This window comes from Heloderma suspectum, chromosome 2 (genome assembly GCF_057233095.1).
Source record: "Heloderma suspectum isolate Gila_16-S chromosome 2, 16-S_ref, whole genome shotgun sequence".
NCBI classification, from domain to species: domain Eukaryota; kingdom Metazoa; phylum Chordata; class Lepidosauria; order Squamata; family Helodermatidae; genus Heloderma; species Heloderma suspectum.
This window is the reverse complement of record NC_139459.1, coordinates 203,069,299-203,087,442: the sequence shown is the minus strand read 5'-3', so window position 1 is coordinate 203,087,442 and position 18,144 is coordinate 203,069,299. Positions and strand designations below refer to the sequence as shown.

At 42.0% G+C, this 18,144-nt stretch overlaps 1 protein-coding gene across 13 annotated transcripts in view; it reads left to right on the top strand.

The window, feature by feature from the left end:
• Positions 1–18,144, top strand: part of BPTF (bromodomain PHD finger transcription factor) — a 94,454-nt gene that overhangs the window by 55,211 nt on the left and 21,099 nt on the right. For 5 of the 13 annotated variants that reach the window (XM_084837445.1, XM_084837447.1, XM_084837438.1 and 2 more), the window contains 11 exons: positions 73–197; positions 3,894–4,022; positions 4,143–4,293; positions 5,740–5,863; positions 7,817–8,069; positions 9,728–9,889; positions 11,111–11,262; positions 13,271–13,394; positions 14,153–14,373; positions 16,139–16,361; positions 16,556–17,463. In XM_084837445.1, the coding sequence (XP_084693571.1) occupies positions 73–197; positions 3,894–4,022; positions 4,143–4,293; positions 5,740–5,863; positions 7,817–8,069; positions 9,728–9,889; positions 11,111–11,262; positions 13,271–13,394; positions 14,153–14,373; positions 16,139–16,361; positions 16,556–17,463 (2,572 nt within the window). The remainder of the gene's footprint in view (positions 1–72; positions 198–3,893; positions 4,023–4,142; positions 4,294–5,739; positions 5,864–7,816; positions 8,070–9,727; positions 9,890–11,110; positions 11,263–13,270; positions 13,395–14,152; positions 14,374–16,138; positions 16,362–16,555; positions 17,464–18,144) is intronic. The other 8 variants (XM_084837450.1, XM_084837451.1, XM_084837443.1 and 5 more) reach the window with 3 other exon arrangements.

Here is an 18,144-nt window from a genome sequence, read left to right as displayed (position 1 = left end):
TCTGAGATTGGACTATGTACTTTATGGAATTTAAAGCATGCAGCATATGATTTCCTTTATGAATTTTTCCAGATACCGACTTCAAACCGTAAAATCTTTGGCAGGGGTTAGCCTTATGTTGAGGTTACTCTGGGCATGTCTGAAGTGGGATGACATGGCTGCCAAACCCCCACCTGGTGGAGGAACTACACGCACAGGTAGTTTTAAAGGAACACTTAATATTGTTAATTTACAAAACATTGGTCATCAAATATTTTTCAAAGCTTGTAATTTGCTATATAAACTTAAACCCTTTGAAATTAAAATTTGTTTTTTTGTTCCTTTTTTTTAAAGAATGTGTGTCATGGATGGATCCATATGATTATGGATTAAACTGATTATTTAGACCAAGGCTACACAAACTGTGCTCCCTCAAGGCATTACCTATGGCCCCCCACAGGTGTCCTGACCCCCTGCTGCTACCAAGTCTCTCCCCCACACACACACCGATTTCCTGCCAATCATACTGCTCTCATTCCCCTCCAAGATTCTCATACAGATTGCTCTTTTTCCCCACTGCTGCTACACAAAAGAGCAATCTGTGTCAGGATTGGGAAGGGGTGGAGAGAAGGCTCTCCTCTCTCTCCTCCAGTGATCCTCATAAAGATTCCTCCCACCCCCGCTAGCAGTGAGGAAAAAGTGATTTGTATCAGGGTTGCTGGGGTGCATGTGTCTGTGTAAATTTTAGACCTATTTCATTCTGGCTTCCATCCCACAGTTTGGTACTGAACCATGGTCATCCTGCTAAGTGATCTTTGCCAGGAGAGAGATTTGGGATTGGGGGTGGGGTCAGACCATGTTGATTATCGTGAACATCTCTGCAGCTTTCAGTTCCATCGACCATGGTATCCTTCTGGACTGTCCTCCTGAAAGGGAATTGGAGACATGGTATTTAATTAATTCCATTTTTACCTGGCCAGTAAGTTCCAGGAAGTGGTTCTGGGAAGACAGCTGCTCTTCTCCATGGTATTTGTCCTTTGGGTTCTGCAATGTTCCATCTTGTCTCCTGTACTGTTTTAAAAACTAGATGAACCTGTTGGAAGAGGTCATCTAAGGATTTGGAATGAGGTGTCATCAGTGTGTAGATGACACCCAACTCCCTCTCTCCTCTGGAAATGGGGTTTGTCCCATTTGATGTGTTCTGGACAGGGTTCACTCTCCATTAAGGATTAGGGTCTGCAGCTTTGATGTGCTAGACCTAAAACAGCAGTCTCAAAGTATGCAAGAGATGTAGTTGTCTTCAGACAGGATGACCACACCTATGAATTTCTCATCCGCATTGATGCAGTAAGCAAATGTAGGCCTCCACAAGTGTTAGACATGAAACATTGGCTGTGAATTGGGTTTTAATACAGTGTTGGTGATTTCGTTGGCAAGTTTGTGCTCTTTGACATCTATATGAAGCTGCTGGGCGAAATAATTCATGGGTTTGGGGTTGGATCTCATCATTATGCTGATGTCACCCAGCTCTTACCTCTCTTTTTCATCTGATGCCAAGGAAGCTGAGGCAGTCTCGAGATGTTGCCTGGACACAGTCATGGAGTGGGCTAAATGAGACTGAGTCCTGATAAGACAGAGGTCCTGATCAGTAAAAATTTGAGCAGGGATTGTGAGTACAGCATCTTCTAGATGGATTGCACTCCCTCTGAAAGAGCAGGTGCAGAGCTTTGGAGTGTTTCTGGACCCAGCTTGGCTCCTGAATGTTCAGTTGATGGCCAGAGGTGTCTTTGCCCAGCCTCATCTTGTGCAGCAGTTGCATCCCTTCCTGGAGGACAGAAATCTAGCCACAGTGACACATGCCTTAGCCTTTCTGTTTATACAACTGCAATGCATTCTGTGTGGGGCTGCCCTGGAAAAGTGTTCCGAAATTGCAGCTAGTGGACAACGCGGTAGCCATATTGCTATGAAGTGTACATCTGGTGTGTGCTTTAAAGATCGTACTATATTGGTCCTAATACCACTGGCTTCCTGGCCTAGTTCAAGGTCCTGATTCCACAAAGCTCTAAATGGCATGGTGCTAGGATATATGAAAGATGGCCTCCTTTTCATATTATCCAGGCCCTGTTCTGTGTTCCACCACCAAAAGAGAGGTTGGTGGGAAGATGGGATAGGCCCTCTTCTGTGGGAGCATCCCAGTTATGGAACTTCTTTGGAAAGTTAGATTATGTCCTTCATTGCTCAGTTTCTGGCTAGTGGTGAAGACATTCCTGTTCTTTTGATGGTTTGTAATTGAACCTGGTTTTACTCTTTTGGCAGTTTTGTTGCTCTGTTTTTAATATTTGTTCTTTAAAAAAAAATTAAAGCTTGTTCTGAGTGCCTTATGACCAAAAGACTGTCTATAAATCTATAATAAAGAAGCATATGTGTGTGTGTGTGTGTCTATAAGTGTCATAGTGCCAAGACCCTGAACTTGAAAGTTGGCATGCATGCTAAGGGGATTTAGAATCATAGAATCATAGAATAGTAGGGTTGGAAGGGGCCTACAAGGCCATCGAGTCCAACCCCCTGCTCAATGCAGGAATCCAAGTCAGAGCATCCCCGACAGATGGCTGTCCAGCCTCGTCTTGAACGCCTCTAGTGTGGGAGAGCCCACCACCTCCCTAGGTAATTGGTTCCATTGTCGTATTGCTCTAACAGCTAGGAAGTTTTTCCTGATGTTCAGCCGGAATCTGGCTTCCTGTCACTTGATCCCATGATTCCGTGTCCTGCACTTTGGGATGATGGAGAAAAGATGCTGGCCTTCCTCTCTGTGACAACCTTTCAAGTACTTGAAGAGTGCTATCATATCTCCCCTCAGTCTTCTCTTCTCAAGGCTAAACATGCCCAGTTCTTTCAGTCTCTCCTCATAGGGCTTTGTTTCAAGTCCCCTGATCATCTTTGTTGCCCTCCTCTGAACCCTCTCCAGTTTGTCTGCTTCCTTCTTAAAGGGTGGTGCCCAGAACTGGACACAGTACTCCAGATGAGGCCTAACCAGTACTGAGTAGAGGGGAACTTGTACTTCCCGGGATTTGGAAGCTATGCTTCTATTAACACAGCCCAAAAGAGCATTTGCCTTTTTTGCAGCCACATCACATTGTTGGCTCATCATATTCAGCTTATGATTTCAATGTGTCCATGTGCTTGAAGCCTGCAGTATTGTCTTTAGTACTAGGTGACAGACTTCCCCAACCAGTGCATAGCTTTGCAGTCAATACAGTTTGAAGCCAGGGGAGTAGTCCAAGGGACAGAGTGTACAATGGTCCCCACCCCCCTGCTGTGGGGAATGGAGTGGGCAGACCCCTCCCTTAGGAGGCTGTAGGGATGCACCATGGCAAGGGCCATGCCTAGGGGTTCCAGCGGCCATCTCTTCACTTCACTCAAGATGGGGCAGGCACAGTGTGTGCTGCTCTGACAGCTGTAAAACGTTGTTTGAAGGTTTTGCTAAATCAAACCACGGGCTGTTCCAGCCCACGTGAAGCTGGGTACATTTGCTAGTGGATTAATAAATCCTAAATATAATATCCAGTGATATCACTATTTCATTTTCATTTCATTACAAATATCATAAATGTTTGTGAAGAGTATCTTATAGACTGCACAGCTGATTAAAACCCTTTCTGATTAAAGTAATAATTAATAGAAATTATCTGTGTATCCCTGGAAATGATCCTGGACTGATACTAAGTCATTTATTTTCCAGTAACTAAGTTTTGAGCTACAGCACTTCAGACCATTTAAAACTGATACTGTTTGTTTATTATAATTCATATTAAAACTGGAGTGTTTTTTAATCAAAATTCCATCATTTAAAGAGTGACCCAGTATTTTTGGCGATACCTTTTAACTAATGAATCTTTTGAAATACATTTTTGTAGAAACATCAGAAACAGAAATTACGACAACTGAAATAATCAAGCGACGAGATGTTGGACCATATGGAATTCGATCAGAATACTGTATACGAAAAATAATTTGTCCCATTGGTGTTCCAGAGGCCCCCAAAGGTAAGCTTGTGTATACAATTTCAAAGTTATTTGAAGAAGAATGTGTGTATTCAGGGAAATTTTTACAACCTAAGTCCTTATTGGTACTTAAACTGAATATTTATGTGACTTTCTCTACAGAAACTCCTACACCTCAAAGGAAAGGTCTTCGATCAAGTGCATTGAGGCCTAAAAGGCCAGAAACTCCAAAGCAAACAGGCCCTGTTATAATTGAAACCTGGGTAGCAGAGGAGGAATTAGAACTATGGGAGATAAAAGCATTTTCTGAAAGGTAAACTGCAGCTTAAAATGAAGCACTTTTACTTGCTTGTGTCATACTAGTTGCACAAATATTGCATTGGTATTGCACTAATGAAGTTAATATCTAAAATAACAAGTTTTTAAGCTCAAAAATAACTTTGAACTATATGTGCAAGCAAATAAATAGAAACTGAAGAAAATTACTTTACACCATTAAATAGATGTTCCTTCAGTTGAAATTCTCTGCTATCAATTAATGTAATGTGAAAAATAAGAGAGATCTGACTTGCTAATGTTTGAATTTGAGTCACCAAGACTTTTAACTTCTCAGTCCCGTTTTGTTCTCCAGCCCTCAGTCTCTCTAGGTCTTTTGCATGGCCATTGCCTTCCTGTTGGTTCTCTTCCTGGTATTCTTCAACTGCTTGGTATTCCTCAACTGTTTTTTCTTTTTGACTCCTCTTTTCTTTATTCCCTGCCTATTTCATCCAGATCCAAGATGTTTAGTTTGCTTCCTAGTCTGTCCACTTGCCATTTTATACCTCTCGGCACTCAAGTTTCCAAACCTCAGCCTCTCTGCTCTTTCCTGTTGTCTCACTTTGACAACAACCTGGTGTTTTCCTCCCAGTTTCCATTTCACCTTGGCTCATTTTTCCTTAATTTCATGCTTCCTTTACAAATATTAACGCCTTCTTGGTTTACTACTTTAGACACCATTCACCTGGGCCTTTTACTTCTACTTTTGGGGCCTTCTTCCCCCTAAGCTTTCTGCTTAGCTTACCCACACAGTTCTAACTATGACTCCTTTGAGGTTTTAAGTCTAGCCAACTTGAACATAGACTTCCCTTGCTGAAGTACATCAGTATATGCAGTATAGAGAGAGATTCACATGTTGAAACATTTCAGTCTGACATTAGAAGTTCAGCCAGTGGCTGTGGGGCTACTGGTGGTTCAGACAAGCAGCAGGCAGATTTGAGAATGTTTTTATGGGAATGCAAACACACATGGTTGGTTCCAGACTTGTACTCAGAAGAGTTCTGCTGATGCTAGAGGAAAGTGGTAGAGTGGTAGTTTTCTCCAGGTTGTTCTGCAGCCCCCGGCACCTCTTCCATGTTGTTCAGGAGGATTTCCTCCAGAACAGTTTGGGAGGTGGCACAGGGGACTGAAAGGGATATCTGAGGAAATCAGTGCTCCATCTCCTTTTTCCGGCGGGAAGCCTCTGTGGGACCCAGATTTCCTCCACAAATGGAGGGAGTCCTTCCATTTGCAGTGGGCAAGTCTGGATCCGACCCATCAAGTGGTAATCTGGTTGTGTGAATTTCCCCCAAGTATCTCAAACAAAAGAATAATTTTTGAAGTGCAACATGGAACTTAGATGTAGCATACCAGTAATCTGAAGAATTGATTGACATAATATAAAATGAGCTGTTCATATACATGACATGTATTGTAATTATTTTATGGTTCATCTCTTTCACAGAGTGGAGAAGGAAAAGGCACAAGCAGTTGAGCAGCAGGCTAAGGTTAGTGAACAGAAGAAGGCTGAGGAATTCAAGGCCCAAATGGAGGCTCAACTAAAACAACAGCGATTGGCTGCCCAGCAGGTGGGATGGCCTCTTAGTAGTCCCGCCTGTTGAAGTTTGCATTGTTTGCATTTGTGCATCCTGAAATAAACATGGAAGTGTCTCTTTCTGACAAATTGTTTACACATGTTCATATGGGTAAAAGTATCCGTATATATCCCTAGTGGAAACTTACAACGCTGTATTAAATGTTGCCGTTTGTTGTACTTTTATACACATGGAGTTTGGAATTTGACTGTTCTCTCTCAGCATTGTGTTCCAGTCCAAATTCTCTTACAACAGTATTAAGGTAGAGATTGCCAGGATACCTAATTTGCCTAGGTCTATTGGGAATAATTTTTCACATCCTGCCTAGTATGGAATCAGATGCTTCCATGTTGGAATGGAAATTAAATATTAATTTATTTTGTATCGATATTTATAATCTGCTACTTATGACACATGCATGCTGTCATAAAATCTATAACTTTTCCTGTTTGTCCAGTAAAGAATGTGCCACTCTTCTAGAGTTCTTTGAACGCTTTCCTTCCCTTTTTACATGCCATGTATTTTTTTAAATAATATTTATATCCACCATTGTAAGCAAAATGCCCAGTCAAAGCAGCTTACAATATATTAAGTTAAGACAATATTATTAAAACGAAACCAAGAATAACAGCAGAAATGAGCCAAAAAAAGGAAAACCTTAAATTGTCTGCTGAAATAATACACTTTTCAGGGCCTGCTTAAAATGTCTTATTGCCAGATCTTAGGTGATACCACAGAGCAGTTCTTCATATTTTAAATAGCCAGTAGAATGTCTCTGGAGTAAAACATTCTCTCCCTCATTCTCGAACAGTATATCATATTTTTAGATCAAACCGTTTGTTTTAGAATAGTTATAAACCACTTCCCATTTTTAAAATACCAAAGCAGTTTACAACAAGTTACAAAAAATACATCATTATAAAAGCACAACAACATTTAGACAATTTGATGATTGGGAAAAGCCAGGGTAAACAAGTAAATTGTTGAAAGCACATGATCGTTGGTGCCTGACGATATAATCATTGGGTATGGCGCAGTATAACAAAGCCAACCAACCAGTCTAATTAGTTTTAATGTTCTGAATCACATCTCTGCACAAAATTGTCTAGAGTGGTGTCCAATAAAATAACTTAAAATAATACAGCCATTTAAAAGCTTACACAATAACAAAAAATACTGTGTAAAAAAAGTAATAACTCCTTATGTAAGGGATATTTTAAAACCAAGAGAAGTATTAAAAATAATAAAACAAAACTACTTATACAAGACACTTTAAATAGTTAATATTTAAATAGTTCACATTAATAATGAGCATTTTTACAGTGTTCAAAATGGGTTGTATCCAGAGTTCTCCAGAACTCTGCATACTGAATAGGTCAGTGCCTCTGAAAATGGGCTCTGGAGGATTGGGTGATGTTGAGGGCTGCAAGGGGAAAGAACAATTGACAAAAATCCATCCCCTTTCTTCAGCAGAGAGTGTCTGCTGGATCTTCTAGGCTGAGCTGAGAGTGGCTTACTTAGCCCCCCCCCCCGCCCGCCCCCAATAATTTAATAGCGAAGAGTGATTCAGAGTGGGGACATACTGCTTTGTAGCTCAATCTCTTAGCTGCTGTGGTGCGCCAGTGCTGATCTGTTTAGGACATCTGCTTATCGCTTGCAAACACTTGTTCTTTTGAAACTTTCAAATTTCTAGCTATGTCTGTGATTATGTTGGCATCTCACATTTAAGAAATTCTCTTGTTTGAAATTAAATTGATGTACTGAGCTGTGAGGCATGCCATCTAATCCAATGCATGATTACTCAAAAACTCTATTTAGTGGGACTTGCTTCCAGAAAAATGAGCAGAAGGTTACAGCCTTGGTATACTTTGTGGTGAGAGAGCTCCTCCTGTTGAGTGGGCTAATGATAGCTGTTCTTCATTGTATCATGATTTTTAACTTTCCTAGAAGCGACTGGAACAACAGAAGCAGTTGCCTGCGGTGTGTGGTACCACTACAGTTACAACAACTAGCAGTACTGCAACCACAGTTTCCACTCCTCAGAAAGTTGTGGTAGGCCCATTACCACGTTCTGTGCCCAGTGGAGCCAAAGTGGTACTTGCTACTAAAGTGGGATCTCCAGCTACAGTAACATTCCAGCAGAACAAGAACTTCCACCAGACTTTTGCTACCTGGGTTAAACAAGGCCAGCCTTCAACAGGTAAATGCTTGCGTTAGCAAAAAGAAATACTGTATTTACACTTGCATCCATCATACCAGCTTTTTATTTATAATGAAACTGGTTCATATACCAGACAATACCTAGCAACGATCTCTGGGAGTGTAAGGGACCGCTGCTAAGCTTGCAGCTGGGAGGCACTTGCACAGAGTTTCTCTTTGCATAATTTCCACCACTATTGTGTGAACACAGTAGCTCAAAGTGGTCCTCTGTAGTCGCACAAATTAACATGAACAGCTTCCACTTGGAAGAGCCAGTTCATATACAGAACCTTCACGTAAACATCTGGTCATGAGCCTAACGGCAACTACTCACACTCCTGGATTTGGATGAATGAAGGGTGCTGGGTATATCAAGAATTCAGACCTAATTCCAGCATTCTTCAGCTCGTTTGTTAACTTGGACAGAACAGGGTAATAGTTTTTCTGTTCAAAAACATTGTTAGTCATTGAGCTCTGTGTTAGTGACACAGTTTGTCAGTCTAGGGGTGTGTGTGTGTGTGTGTGCGCGCTGTTTATAAGGGTGTAAGAATTGCCTTGCTGGATCAAGCCACGGTCCATCTAGCCCACTATTTTGTCTCTTTGAGGGAATGGTCAGGTATCCTTGGAAAGTTCAAAGCAATGCATGGTGGTGATAAACAGGGAGTGCTTGTCCCCAATTTCTGGTACTAACAAATATATTGTGTACTGGTTCTGAACATAAGAGGCTCCAATTGGATGTCCTGGCTAATAACCTTTTACAGTTAGGCCTGAAACAAAATGTTGCAGCGTGGAGTGCTCCTGTTCGGGATACTCCGCTGCATCCTCTCCCCACCCCATCCCCAAACTGGTTTTCTATCTTTTTTCTTCCCAACAGCCAGTATTCCATAGCCACTGAACATGCTTGGTCGTCATTGGGCTGTTTGGGAGGTCCCCCCTCCCCCTTAAGTCCCCCCCCCACAAAGAGATTGTTTGCACATCTGCCAGCCTTGCAGTTCTCATGAGTCTGCTGACACCTTCCTCTTGTGCATGAATGCTGCTGGTGTTTTGGCTATACAAGAACCAGAACTCAGATAACTGAGTTTTCTTCTAGTATACATAACAAGTGGGACCTTCACCAAAATGGTGCACTGTAGAGTGCTCCCTGTTCTCTGTTTCAGCCATGTCATTCCACACACACGTGCCGACACACCACACACACTTTTATTCATGGGTGTATGTCTAAGTTAGTGGTCACACCATATCGTGTGGTAACAAATTGTGCTGCATGAAGTAGTGCTTCTTTTTTGTGTGTCCTGAAAATGTTCACTGTATGAACCCAAGTATTATTATAATTATGAGGGTTTTTCTAAAAGCATTTCTTTTTTCACGGTCACAACCATTCTAATGATCTAATTTTATAAATCTTGATTTTGCCCCTTTTCCCATCATTCCCCCTCCTAAACAAAAAAGGCTGCTTCTTTAGCTATCCTTTGTTGAGGAAGATTTATTTAGAGTATGCAGAATTTTAAATGCAACCACACACACCATCGGTTATATGGTATAATACTTGATCTCAGCGATCTGTCTAAAGAAAACAGAAATATGACAGGTACAAGTGATGGATTTTAAAACTACTAATGTGTTAGAATCAGAAACTGACCACCATTTCTGTTGTTTTAGCCACGAGCACAGCTGCTACATCAGCAACAACTATTTCCAGCAGTGGGCAGACTTTTCAGATTGCAAGCAGTCCAGTAACTATGGCAGGCAAAGTGATAACAAAGCTGCCTCTACCTGCAAATAGCAAGATTGTTGCTGTTAACGTACCAGCCACTCAAGGAGGTAGGAAAATGCCATGAAAATTTGAATTCTACTTCATTTGGATCTTTTCCTAGCAAAATGAGCTATGATATGTCTTTTTTTAAATGGGAAGAGGTTCACCTAGCTTTTTTAGTTTCTCCGGTGGGAATTTGTTCTCATGTGAAACTGTTTATCCTGTGATATCACTTTACTGATCTCCATAACTTTCCAGCTATCACCTTATAAAATGTATTGTGAAAATGCTACTTTCAGACTCTTAATAGAAAGGATGTAAACACCCTTAAATCTGTCATATTAGCACTGTTTACCAACTGAGTTCAAATACTTTTAGGGTGCAACCCTATGCATGCTTAGACAGAAAAAAAGTCCTACAAGTCCTAGCACTTGCCAGCCAGGCATGCTGGCTGGGGAATGCTGGGAATTGTAGGACTTTTTTTCTGTCTAAACATGCATAAGGTTGCACCCTTAGTTGTATTACCCTCTTTTGTCACCTTGATCAGAAGAGGCTGGACATCTTGGGGTGGTGTAGATGTCATTTCTAAGCTTTCTTAATGGTGGTTAAGAAGTCAAGACTGAGCCATGGAAACATGTGCTGCCTCTCCCCTGGCCTTTTCTTTCCCAAGAATTAATACGTCCTTTCCATCTTAACTATGATAGAGGAATACACTAAGTGAGGAAATTAGTTAGCCTTAATATTGTGCCAGTGTATCCCTTATTTGTGGTGAAGGTCAGAGAAGGTTTGTACCAAGTTGAGAAACGTGTAATCTTTCAAGCAGCTTCTGATCTCTCAGCTGTTAAAAGCCCTGAGATGTTTGCAGGCTTCCTGCAAGATGTCTCTGACGTACCATTTTTTTTTTTAGCAAAGTAAGACATATTCTTTAACTCCCTTATAAGATTTCAAAATTTAGACCAATCCTAGTCCCTTTGTCATATTCTTCAGTTGTATTCAAGTTTGAGGTACAGTGTTGTTTTTATCTAAGTGAACAAGTAACAATGCACACTAGTACATTGTTTGCCAAATGAATTCTAATACAAAGTACAAACCTTTGGAAAGTTTACCCTAAAAAGTGGCCTGTGAACATTACCTTCCTGGGAATGGGAAATACGGTGTTTTAAAGCTTTCAAATTTTTTATTCAAAACTAAAAAAAAGTTCTGCAAAACGAGTCACATAACCTGGAGAATATAAGGGTATTAACTTGTGACTGGTAATGTTTTAAATCAATAAATTATTTTCCCAATAGGTGTAGTTCAAGTACAGCAGAAAGTGTTGGGCATCATTCCATCAACTACTGGAGCAAACCAACAAACATTTACTTCATTCCAGCCAAGGACAGCAACTGTAACTATTAGGCCAAATAATACAGGGACTGTATGTACAACAAGTGCTTCACAAGTAAGATTGGTTTTTTTTCCTTTTATCGTTTAGATGATATAGGGCACTCTCGAACCACTTTGGGATGGGTCCAGATTTTGTAGGTTTATTAAGAATGTTGCATTTGTGAAGTACAAGTACACTGTTGCTGACGACTGCCCCCTTGCTAGATTTCCTTTGGGAATTTCAGGCCTTTGGACAATGCAGTTGCACAGTGGGTTGGTCCAACTGGATTGATCTACTTAAATTATGCATGCATGTGGGGCAACAGAGCTATAGATCTGTATATTTTTGTGATAAGGTTATTCTAGAGCTTCATTTGAGACGAGAGTTTACCTAGAACCTATTTATAATACCAGAACCCAGATCTGAAATTGGTAGTAATAAACATCTCTGAGAATGTGGGAATTACCTTTCTTTCACTATAGAGTAACCACAGCCTCCCTCATGGAGGATTAACAGAAAGTCTTTCCCACATCCAGTGTGGTGGGTCTCATCCAGGATGATATGGCCAGAGTTGGAAAGACTTTTCAGATTAGAGGGTGTGATCCTGATTTGATCAAAGGGCTGGATGCACCCGATCTCGGAAGCTAAGCAGGGTCAGCCCTGGTGAGTGCTTGGATGGGAGACCGCCTGGGAATCAGGCTCCCTGCATTGGGCAGGGGGTTGGACTCTGTGGTCTTGTAGGCCCCTTCCGACCCTATGATTCTGTGATTTCTAAGTTGATTCAAATTCAGTCACCTCTCAGTTTGGAATTAAACACTATCTGCCTTGCAGTGTTCTGTATTTTGTTTCCTTAGAGATACCTTTTAGTGGATATTTGCTTTGAGGAATCATCTTAAATCATTAGGTGATTGGCTATGGAAGGTTCTATAATGTTCCTTCCTTCTCACCTTTGAAAAGTGCCCAAAGTACTTTTTATTTTATGGCAGGGGTGGGCAGTCTGCATCCTCGCCATCCCTCTGGGAAACCTCCCAATCCCCCCCCCCAATTTTTCTGCTGCCAGATAGGGAAGAACTCTGTCCCTACAGAGAATAGCCTGCAGGCAGCCAGGCATTCTCGTGACCCTTCTCTCCCCCACCCCCAACCTGTACATTGCATCTGTTACTGGAGAAAGAAGGCAGGTGCACTTAAGAACATAAGAAGAGCCATGCTGGATGAGACCAAGGGTCCATCAAGTCCAGCATTCTGTTTGCACAGTGGCCAACCAGATGCCCACGGGAAACCCACAAGCAGGACTTGAGTGCAACAACACTCACACCCCAACCATAGAGTGCAGTGGCTAAAGTGGCCCTTTGGAGCTGTAGATGCTGTGCCGTTTGATTTTGTCTCCAAGCTCCTGCATGGGGAAGAGGGAGGAATTCGAAGAAGGCAGGAGCAGAGCAGGCTGCGGTCAGGCAGAGGGAGCCATGGCGTGTGTGTCTGTGTGTATTCATGTGCATGGGTATGTGAATGAAAGAGACAGAAAACATGAATGGAAGAGAGAGTGGAGAGAGAGAGGTGTGTCCCTGCCAACTTTTGCTTTTGACCCCACCCACTGCTGTCAGTATGCAGCCCCCAACCATTTCCCCCCCCAAGGAATGTGGTCCTCAACCCCACAAGGGTTGCCCACTCCTGCTTTGAGGGATCCTCCCATGCTTTTCTTTTAATATCTTCACCTCCTTTTGTTTTTTCTAAAATATTTTGATGTTTTTATGTGACTTTAATTTTATGGAAGGCGTACAAGAATTTTATTATTATAGAGCAGCCAGAGTGTCAGCTGGTGGGGGTGGCACTACAGAAATAAAACTTCAGGAAAATGAATATTATTGGGAATGTTCAGAAGAGCAAAGCTTAACTAGAGAAAAGGGAATGCAGTTAGCTCTTTCAAAAACACTAACCTTACTGGTTCTGAGAGCAATTTTGTTTTTGTATCCCTTATATTTTTATCCATAGATGAGTTTCAGTTTGTACAGAAGTAAGTTTCGGCATACCTGCCATCATTCTCAGTACAAGAAAAAGTTCAACGTTTTCCTTGTAACTTCTGTAGGTAATGCCCGGGACGCCTCTCCGGCCTGGGATGACAGTCATAAGGACACCACTTCAGCAGTCAGCATTAGGAAAGGCCATCATTCGAACACCTGTAGTGGTTCAGCAAGGTATTCTTCCAGCCAGTAGGTTAATTTTGATTTTTAAATTTCCAATGTGTGGAGCCCATGGTTTGTTTCTCCATTCTAATAACATTTTTGTATCATCAACACTAATTTAAACATATCCACATCACAGCTTTGCATTAAATTACTGATAGAACTTAATTTTAAAGTAATTAGGATCAATCACCCTAACAGTGCTAAAAAAAATAAGCAGCACACTGCATATTGCTACAGGTGGTCATTTTTTTCTGTTTAAAATAGAAAATCTGGAACAACAGATCTGAATTGCTGCTTATGCTCAGGCGAGGGGCTTGCACTAATGCAGTGGCATCTCTGACTTTTGTTCTTTGAACAGCTGACATCACAAGCTACTGTTAAAAGTCCTTCTGTTTCGAAAACAGATTGTCATGTGGCATTGGAGGCTTCTATTTGAGAAACACAAGTCCAGAGCCCCCCTGGAATGTCAGACCCAGTTGTGTACTGCTGTACAACCTTGCCTGTATTATAATTAAAGTCAATATCATCAAGAATATTTCAGCAAAATACTAGACTATTATGTGTGCCCTGTTTCAAAATAAAATATTTGCAGTGATTTGAAGAGATGAAGGCACATGATTCTGATTCTCCTGGTCAAGTGGACCACTGATTTTACTAGTCAGTGGATAGTCAATAGATCTTGTTAGTTGGGAAGAATAGCTAGCCAGCAGTGATTATTTTTTCAACAAGGCTTCTTGTGTTGCATACAGTTTTTTAATTATATAAATTATACCTCTGCACAGGCCAAACTCAGCAAGTAGTGACCCAGATCATCAGAGGTCAGCCTGTTTCCACAGCAGTGTCTAGTGCCACCACAGTTTCTACAAGTCAAAAGATAGCGACAACTCCAGGGACCTCTTCTCAGCACATACAGCCACAAGCCACACCGCCACACACCCCTCGTCCTCAGCAGGGTCAGGTGAAACTTACAATGGCCCAACTCACACAGCTCACACAAGGACAGGTAAGTATTCATGATGTTGGTCATAAAATGACAGTATTCATGTACCTGCATGTTCTATGCTTGCATATAAAATGTAAGAGGAAAAATGTACAATGTAGCACAGTTATTTTCTGAATTAACACCTAAATCTACAAAATCTTAAAATTATAGAAAATTAACATTAATATAATGCCTTCTACATTCTTGCAAGGAGTCTGGAAAATATTCAAGATCAGTAGTAAGCTTCCCCTTTCCTCTACCTTTGGAGGTAAATGGGCTGAGCCCAAGCTATCTGTATGACATTTCTGTCCCATTGATACATAAAGGGGGGGGGTTTCATTTTTTTCGTTGTGAAATGTTCACACATGACCATCCAAAATTTGGCTCAGTCTTCATTAAAATACATACCTCTATTCCATTTTAATTAACTAGGACATATTAATACATTAATTGTTTCTCCACTAAGATGTGCTTTTTATAACACCTTATAAAAATGTATATTTATAAATGTGGAAATGTATATTTTTATTTCAGTGTTGAGGTACAGTGTTAAGGCTTATGTATGATTACAGGCACTGTACTACTGTTTGCTGGGGGAAAGAGCATGGCTATTACATTACAGCTTTCCATGGTACAAGGCTGGCCACTATTGGAAACAGAGAGTAAGACTAGATGAACCTTGGATCTGATCAAGGCAGTAGTTATGTCTTAAGCTCTTTTCACTTCTTTATTTCTTTGTACCTGTAGAATAAGATGTTCATCCTTCTTAGTAAAATGTTCTTATTTGACAGCTAAGGGCATTCAAAATTTCTAAGTGGTATGGTCTTTAGTGCTGCATGTCCAAGAACCTGGAAGCCAATTGCTTTTAGACTGAATGAAACATTTTCAGTCCTAATTGTAGGCTTGCAACCTTCCCTTAATTATAGCCATTAAAATGGATATATTCAGAAAATCCATAGCCGCTTTCAAATGCGTTATTAAATTATATTGCTGAATCTGTATTACGAGATGAAAATGCTTGCAACTGTTACTCTGATTTTAGCTTTTCTTTAATCCTATGTCATTTTGTCTATTATTTGTTTAATAATATATTCATGCACCTAGTCACACTGAGTGCACTGAATGCAGGTTTTTTTTAAACCTAGGTAAAGATTCACATCAGATTATCAAGCCCCTTCCATTTCTCCCTGCCAGTGAGTGGTATCAAGTGCTGTCACAGTCCTAGCACGAACGTTGTTGCACTAGCATAAACCAGTGCTAGTGCAATGTCATTAACACTAGTGCTGTGACAGCATTGGGTCATGCCCATTAAATTCTCCCTGGATGGTGCCACAGATTAATTTTTCAGAAAATCCTATTTTACATAGACCATTCAGATGCCAAAGCCAATGGGAAGCCTCATCAGTTTCACAGTTCATAATACAGTGTTGTTGTTGTTCAGTCGTTCAGTCGTGTCCGACTCTTCGTGACCCTATGGACCATAGCACGCCAGGCCTTCCTATAGCCTTGTGATACGTTCCATGGGGTTTTCTTGGCAAGAATACTGGAGTGGGTTGCCATTTCCTTCTCCGGTGGACCACATTTTGTCAGAACTCTCCGCCATGACCTGTCCATCTTGGGTGGCCCTGCACGGCATAGCTTATGGCTTCACTGAGTTACGCAAGCCCCTTCGCCACACCAAGGCAGTGATCCATGAAGGGGTATAATACAGTGTAGCCCTTGCTTATTCCCTTGGGGCCTTTTATTGGAATTAATGACTTTTACTTTGGATTGTTTTTCCTTTTAGGGTGGCAGTCAGGGTTTGACTGTGGTAATTCAGGGGCAGGGGCAAACAACTGGCCAGTTGCAGTTGATCCCACAGGGCGTAACAGTAATACCAGGACCAGGACAGCAACTAATGCAAGCAGCTATGCCAAATGGTACAATTCAACGATTTCTTTTCACCCCATTACCAACAGCAGCTACTGCAGCTAGCACTACTACCACAACAGTTTCCACCTCAACATCAGGTAGGATTTTTATTTTAAATAGAAAAAAAGCATTTCAGCTATCAAATCAAAGTTATTTCATTAGAAAATGTGTGTCAGGCTTAGAATCATTGAATAAGATCGTGTGGTGGCTTTTTAAGCCAGAAGGGGAACGATGTTTCCCAGATTGTTCGTATGATGGCTCCGAATAAAGGGCATGCTTTTTATCTCCCCAGCTGCAGGAGCACAAAAGCAGGCTTCTCTTGCACAGACACAAACACAGCCAGTGCCAGCGCTTCCACCTACTGAACCCCAGCCGCCTCAGAGTCAGCTCCAAGCCCAGCAACATGGGCAGCCCCAGAGTAGCCAGCCTCCAACTCAGCCTCCAGCTCCGGTTCAGCCTACTCCAGCTCTGCTTCAGGCTGAAGCCCAAGCAGCCCCTGAATCTCAGACTCCAGCTTCACTTCCATGTCATACAGTTACCTCTGAAGCACAGCCACCGGTCACGCAGTCAGCTGTAACTCCAGCCGTTGCTCAGGCTCCACCCCAGAGCCTGGGGCAAGGGCCACCTTTAGCTCAAGTTCTGAACCAGGCCCAGGCAATTGTACATCCACAGACTCCACCAAAAGTCCAAGCTGTTCAGCCACCTCAGTTACAGACCACAACCCAACAGCAGGTTCAGGTGCAACCACATCCTCCGATACACATCCAGACTCAGCAATCCCAGGCTCCGACATCCGTTCAGAGTTTGCCAACTGTCAGTCAAGTTACTGTGCAATCCCCACGCCCTCAACTGCAAATCCAGCCACCGCAAACTAAGGTTATTACTGTGCCACAGCTTCAGCAGCAAGTTCAAGTGTTCTCCCAGCTTCAGTCCCATGTTGTGGCTCAGATACAGGCCCAGCAAGGTGGTCTGCCTCAGCAGATTAAGCTTCAGTTGCCTATTCAGATTCAGCAAGCTGGCCCCATGCAAGCCCATCAGATCCAGAATGTTGTAACTGTTCAAGCAGCCAGCGTACAAGAGCAATTACAAAGGGTTCAGCAGATCAGAGAACAGCAACAGAAGAAAAAACAGCAGCATATTGAAATTAAACGTGAACACTCCCTTCAGGCGTCTAATCAGAGTGACATTATCCAGAAACAGGTAAAATTGTCAAAAAGAAAAGTTTCAGTTCTCACTCCGTTTGCATGCTACCTGCATATCTGTGAATCCTTTGGGGCTGTGAATTTAGTTAAAATCTCAGGGGTGTACCTTTATTAAACCATATTGCATCTCTCTCCTACTGAACATAAAACATATTCTAAATAAGTCTATATTGTCTTGCAGCACTTGCTGCCATCTAGGTCATGGCTTACCACATCACTGTAAGGGTGTATTCAGATCAGAGGGGAAGAGACTTGGATTTGATTGCTATTGCAGTACATTTTTACAGTACATTTGTTACTGAATGGGGTACGGCTACCCTTGAAAGACCAGGTCTGCAGCCTGGGGGTCATTTTGGACTCCAAGCTGTCCATGGAGGCTCAGGTGTCAGCTGTGAGCCGGACAGCACTGTATCAACTCAATCTGATACGGCGGCTACGCCCCTTCCTTCCCGACCATCTGCTCCCATCTACTGTAATGCGCTCTACATGGGGTTACCCTTGAAGTTGGTTCGGAAGCTGCAGCTGGTACAGAACGTGGCGGCTCGCCTGATTAAAGGCAGCCACCGGCAAGATCACATCACTCCAGTGCTGAAGGAGTTGCACTGGTTACCAGTGGTTTTCCGGGCCAAATTCCAGGTGTTGGTTTTGACCTTTAAAACCCTATATGGTTCCGGCCCAG